The following is a 6814-nucleotide window of genomic DNA, read 5'->3' as shown; positions in this document are numbered from 1 at the left end:
AACTGACCTTTTAAGCTAATGACAGTCGCCTGTCTCTTGCACTGGAACTCATCCTACCCATCACTGCTTTTTCCCCAACTACCAGAACAAATTCCTTTTTCATCCTTATTCTATATCCTTTTTAGGATGGTTGCAGCTCATGATAACGATAAAACAATAACAAAATGGAATACAGTTAGTTCTTTAATCAATAAAATGTCCTTTCCTAAATCTTGTCTGAATAGTTTGTGCTAGAAATTGGCTGGGATCACTGCAAATCAGTACAATAAAATGATGATGACCAGTTCCTTCGTAGAAAATGAAGCAATAAAGAGCTTTTGTGTTCACTTTATGTTTTTATTGATAGATACCATACTGGAGACCACACACATTACTGTTATATATGAGAAAAAACATAGCTGTTTCAACAGACAAAAAAGAAAGTGTAGCTGATTCATCGGCTCCTTTAAGAGGACTGGCATCTGGACCACATGCACTTCAAAGTCAAATGCTGTACTGAGATGTGCTGCTTTGAAGTACAGCTGCTGATCCAGACAAATTTTGGAGCCTAAACCAGCATATGAATCTGCTGTACTCTGAAAAAATATCTATTTCAGGTGCCAGTTTTGACTCATTTTAGAAAATTGCTGTCTGGATCGGCTGAACTTCAAAGCAGAACATCGCAGTGCAGCATTTCTCTTTGAAGTGCAGCTAATCCAGATACGGGTTTTTTTCTCCCCCTTTTTTTTTTTTTAAGTAGTTAAAATTGGCATCTGACCTTAACAGTATTTCTCCTCACCCTCTGCACATTCTTCTTCCCTTCTTCCTTATTTCCTCTTCTTCTGACCTCTCCGAAAAATACAGCAATACTCACTATCTTGTTAGCTCCTGCATTACCAAAGCTACCATAAAGAGGGTTGTTGTGGGAATAGCCTACATCAAGTCGTGTAATGGACAGTGGCCATTTACTGCACATAGCTTGACACAAAGTTTGTTAATAAATAATGCTTAATTTTACCATCCAAGAAAAATAAAGCTCAAAATAAATCCCCTGTAAATGCTTGTATTCAGAGTATTCATGACCATATTTCCATGAGCTTAATAGTATTTCAACTTTAAGAAATGTTAAGCTTTTTTTGTCACAGAAAGATCTCCTTGTCAGCCAAGTCAGGAAGGCCTTAAGAAAATGGTTTTACTGGGGAAGAAATGAGATTACTACAGGCAGAGTTTGCACAGCTTCTGGCAAGGGGAGCCAAGGGTAAATGCAGAGTGCTCACCAGGACAGCACAAAAGAGGAGCTAAGACCTGGTTGGCCAAGCAGACCTTCGTGCAGTGGAGTGGACCATGTTTCAAAGCAATCTCTTCCTTACTCCTGTTGTTGCCGGTTCCACAATGAAAGGGAGGCTAAGCGGAAGGGATTTCCCTCTGGAAAAGTCAATAAATTATTCTTCTCTCTTAGTAAAGTGCATAAAAGTCAATAAATTATTCTTCTCTCTTAGTAAAGGCAAATCAGAAAACGTGTTCTTCACGTTGAATATAATCATGGTGCTGGCTGCTCAAACAACCACCTATTAAAGAAAAGTCTTGAACAGACTAAAAATATTCCCTGTTACACTGACCTGTCAAAAGGTTTTGATCTTGCTGAGGTACTGAATCCTGCTGACTCATTTTTGCAGGTGGCTTATTAGGTCCTTACAGGAGTAAATCTCTGAGGAGAAGGAAGTAGGCTGAACAGTCCTCAGGACAAACCCAGAGGAACGGGAACATCTGGTTTTATAAATAAAAAAAGAATCCAGAAAAAAATATGAGTAAGCTCTATCCCTGGGCAGTGTTTGTGAATTGTATTTGGAAGAGGCTTACATTTACTGAGTACCTTAAGTCTTGCCAAAGCAACGTCACTTTGCAGACAAAACATGGGAGCAGGGTCTGGAGCACATGGAGATCCACAGCACCTGCCAGGCTGTTCAAGGCACACACACAAGGAAAGGACACGTTTTTCCCTAGCCCCTCTGTGCTCAGACCTCTGAAATAAGCATTTTCTTTTCACATCACAGCTTGTGGGTTAAAGCAGCCAATATTTGTGAGACTTGACAGAGAAGCCCAGAAGGAAATTAATTGTTACTTCTCTCTTCCTACCAGGGAGGGAACAAAGTAGGATTTGTGTCCATACACCAAACAATGTGACTAAAAGAAAGAGAAGGTAACTGCTTATTTGGTGACTGCAGGCAACTGAATGAAAAACTATCATGCATTTCAACATTGCCATAATTTGTTTTTGCAACAAATCCAGATGAATGTTAGAGGGGCATCTTTTATTCTGACAATTCCCAACTTCTGACTGAGTGACTTTGCCACTCCCAAGATCTTTTAGCAATGCTCCTGTCTTATATACACATAAGGGACACTCCCATTTGCTACTAAATTAAAAAACAAATCGTGAAGAAATGTTGAACTCTGTTCAAACTGCAAAGACAAAGCAAAAAAAACGCCCAAATAAATGCTAAGAAGAGGACAATTTAATGACAGCATCTCTCATTTGCTGAGAAATAACTTTGGAGAGAGAAAGGACTGGACAATGACCAGCATTTTATTTACACAGGTCATGAGACATGTCACTTGGGTGATCTGTTCTTGTCAGGCAGTCCTTAATTAGAAAATTCCTAGAGAGAGCTTCTGCTCCCACTAGGTGCTTATTAAAATCTAAAGACAAAAGGAGTTAGTAGAAAACCCTGAGGAATGGACGGAGAACTCAGGTTACGCTGGAAGGCAAGAGTCAGCTGCTGCTAGCATAGGGAGAAGTACTCAGGATGGGATTCTGGATTTTGAATGAAAAACTCTCAGTGCTGTTATTAGTGAGTATTTTTAGCATTAAAAAAATCTAATTGGATATATATATAAATATTTTAAGCTTGTTTAAAAAACATTTTATGGTTTGCTTACAGTAATGCTCCCAAGCTTAATGTAAAACTTGCTATAAAATATTCAGCAGCCTTTTTATAACTAGTCTTAAAAACAATTTAAAGTCTTACTGTTTTATTTTTAATTATTTTTAAGTGTGTGTACTTTAGTTCTCAGATAAAGGGAACAGGGGTTTGCAATTGTAATTGAAATTATATTCTGAATTATTTTCAGACGCTTTAGTGAATTGAGTATGGGGGGGCAGAGAAAATAATTTCCTCAGCTTTTAACTCCCTCCATTTCTGGAATTCTTTAATTTTAGTTTTTCTTGCCTTTTTAGCAACTAGGCTAAGCCCTGTGTTTAAGATCAAGTTTACCTTCACACAGTAAATGTCATCTATATCGTCTCCTAGGGATGTGAGCATAGGACCGTAATCCTGCATCTGATAAAAGATAGCCTCATTCCAGCAGGCATTTGTGATTTCTATCATCTGTGATCAAGAACTGCATTGCACACTGATTTTGAAGTATCTCTCAGATACTTTTAAAACTGTAACCATAACTAGCTTCATATGCATTAAAAAATACTGTGTCACTAATCTGTAGCCTGTCTGCTTTGTAGCTGGTATGGCTGGGACTGAATTTCTATTTGTTTATTGATACTTTCCACTGGTATGAAGACGAAGATGCTTACGTTTACACACGGATTATGCTGGGAGTAAGTTCGAGCTTGATTGTTAAAGGGCTCCACAAGAAGAATGTATTCATAGTCTGATTTTATTTATACCCTTCATAATAATATTTTTGATGCTTCAACAGTAAATTTCCCATATAAGAGTATTATGTTAATATAGTATTTTCTTTCTTTTGCTTTTCCTATACCAAGCTTGTAATTTAATTTCTTTATACCGTTATATGTACAGTCAACCCTGGCTTGGGCAAGGGCTTCTGCAACGTGCCTTAATTTTAACTGCATGCTAATCCTGTTACCAGTCAGTAGAAACCTTACTTCATTCTTAAGAGGAGCAAGCATTGTAAGTATCTTTTCTCAAATAGCCATATTATCCTCCCTTTTTTATTTCTGTAGTTCAGCAATATTATACATATCAAACATTTTCCAAGGAATTTTAATTTTTGATAGGGAAGTCTGTACACTATTGCCTAGTTATTACCATTTAAATTGTCAGTATTCATGACTGAAGAGAAATAAATGGCTTGTTTAACACAGTGCTCTAGATGCAATGCTGATTTTGGCAGCCACTGCACAGCATGGTGTCATGAAGTGAAAAATGAGGAGCTACAAAAAAGGGACGTAATAATGCAACTTGGCCAAATGGAAAAAATACATATCCATCATGTGTATCCTGTGTAGTAGCAAAGCGAAAATTGGAGAAAGAAAATGTACAGATAGATAAAAGTGTCATAAGGATAATAAGGAAACATGTCTAAACTCTTCTGCCTGAGTGGACACCATTCAGGTCTTCCTTTCTTGTAAACATGTTTTTGTAATGTAGTGGTCATCTGCTCAGAGGCATTTACATTATCCTTGGTATCACGCATAGGAAGTATTTAAGGCTTCAGTTCTACTAGCTATAGCTTCAATTTGAAGTGAATTATTGCAGTCAAAGTAATTCCAATACTACATTTGGGTAAAAAATTGCAGATCACTTCATGCCTCCAAGAACAACAGGAATTTGGAAATTGTAACATTAATTTATTTTATTGTAAGTTGGTTCTTATTTCAGTTCTGCCTTTTTTTTTCCCTTCAGCATCAGAGTTACATTTCAAGCACTCCTTAGGCTGGGAATCCACACTCTTTTATCATTGTTTGAGTCCAGGAGCTGAACATTTAAGAAAAAAAATGTCTTGTTGGACCTCTGAATCAGTTTGTGAATTAAAATAAAATATATGCATGCCCACTTAGATGCTGAGTAAGAACTCAGAGAACTGGAACACTTCTTACATAGAATCAATATTTTGATCTTCTGGACAATATTCTGCTCTTCAGGAGCATGGTACAGAACAATTTGACTGGCTATAGTATGGTCAGTAGTGGGCTGGATCCAGTGGCTCTCTGAGGAGGTGCTCTGTCTTGCCATTGCACCCCACGGTGCTCCAGGTTTTTGGTAGATTTTTTAGCTGGGAAACAACATGGATTGATGCCAGGATCTTTGGCATGGCACCGCACCAGGTCAATGGAGCAATCCAGACACCCACAACACCATTCAGAGACTGAATTAGGTCCACGAGGGCTGTCTAGGTTCCAGCAGAGTGTGTTAGTTTTGGCTGATGGCTGCCTGCCGCGGCCCCAGGCTGGCTCCGTGCAGAAGCACCCAGCTGGCCACAAGCACACCATCGCTGAGCATTCCCAGTAATGGGAAGATGGCTCAGTAATACATAAGCATGCGACCACCTGAGGTCTAGACAGCCTCACCCTCCTGGGGTGTGCATTTCATGAAAGCAGTGAAAGTGTTCCCATTGCAAGCTGGCTTTGCCAGCAGTTCAGCTGTGCTCATGCAGCTAAACCTAAGCTTGCAAAGCAGTAGTGGCCCAGCCTGCTGTCCTTACACTAGCAAATTAGTTAATCACCAGCCCAGAGAAACCACTCACAAATCACAGTTACATGTAGCAGTTCCATCAAACCTGGTTTTGAGCCTCTACATAGGTGGATACCTTAAGAAATCTTGGTATCTCACTATGCTGAAGTTACCCAAGCCCCAAAGTTAAGGCTAACCCAAAACTTACACTGCATTCCTTCAATATTCCATTTTTAAATGTATTGAACTTCTCTCTTCTCTCCAAAATGTGAGCTGCAAATAGTAATAGGAATGATATAAACCAAGGTCTTCTTTTTCACCAAGTGCTGTGGAGGAGCACTGAGGAGACAGCTTGACAAAAACATCGCATTTCACAAGATGGTTGCCTATGGAATAGCTGTAAATGCAAGTAAGCTTTTTTTTTTCTTTGCCTTTGAAATGTTTTGAATTTCACAGTGATGCTGCCTAATGCTGTAATCCCCATCAGCTCTGAGACGTGCTATTTTAGTGCATCATTTGGTGACTGCAGCTTTAAATAGGTATAGCAGTCCCATCTGATTAACCATTTGTAATCTTTTCTGCTTGAGAAAAGTTTGACTGTTAAGTCAATAAACTTTCAACCTGGATATTAACTACTAGTTGCCATTTAGTTAATGTGATCAACATTTGTGCTCTTAACATTTAATGTAAAAAACTTTTATTAAATCCCTAAGTGTAGATGTTATGGGAGATGACATAGTATTACAGTCTGATTTCCTAAGAAAATGGTTCTTATAAGTCACACTGCTCATCTGTCCACCACTACACCTTTTTCAATAATTTTTCAACCAGGTAGTAAATTTAATCTGAATTTTAGACAAGGAGCTGTCTCAAAAACATTAAATTCTTAATTTATTTCTTTTTAAAAATAGGTGATGGGTACAGGGAACTAATGGTCCCCTTGAGAGAAAAACTACATCTTGAGATCAAAAGTTATCTATTTTGCTGGTCATAGTGACTTACTGAGCTATAGGTGTTTGTTTGCCTGGCTGGGAAGAAGACATGGTCATTAAAGGACCTGGAGAAGACTGAAGTTTGTAGGAAATCAGATGGCATGAGGGGAACAAGAGACAGCGTGTGTAGAAGGGATGTGCAAAGAGGGGAGAACAAAAGGCAAAACTGAGGAAGCACATAGAGATGGAGAGGTATCTGGGGCAGATAGTTCTCTTAGAAAACGTGAAGGAGACACATGAGTTAATCAGAGTTATCTGCAAGCATAAGACATTGCAGGGTAACAGTCCTACCCCCAGGCTGTCTGGGTGGGTCTTGGTCCCAATATTTTTTTCAGTCTACATGAGGGAGCTGCTTTTATGTGTATAGGCTGTTAATGTCTCCATGCAGTGAGACAAGAATATGAAGTC

At 38.8% G+C, this 6814-nt stretch overlaps 1 protein-coding gene across 1 annotated transcript in view; it reads left to right on the top strand.

Annotated features, from left to right (window-relative positions):
- Positions 1-2786: 2786 nt before the first annotated feature.
- NOX3 (NADPH oxidase 3) overlaps positions 2787-6814 on the top strand; it is a 39122-nt gene continuing 35094 nt past the window's right edge. Inside the window, exons 1-4 of the mRNA XM_033011691.1 lie at positions 2787-2831; positions 3500-3595; positions 3801-3911; positions 5739-5823. Of these exons, the coding sequence (XP_032867582.1) occupies positions 2787-2831; positions 3500-3595; positions 3801-3911; positions 5739-5823 (337 nt within the window). The remainder of the gene's footprint in view (positions 2832-3499; positions 3596-3800; positions 3912-5738; positions 5824-6814) is intronic.

This window comes from Tyto alba, unplaced genomic scaffold, assembly GCF_018691265.1.
Source record: "Tyto alba isolate M040663 unplaced genomic scaffold, T.alba_DEE_v4.0 Super-Scaffold_22, whole genome shotgun sequence".
Taxonomy (NCBI): Eukaryota; Metazoa; Chordata; class Aves; order Strigiformes; family Tytonidae; genus Tyto; species Tyto alba.
This window is presented reverse-complemented; position numbering and strand designations above follow the sequence as displayed.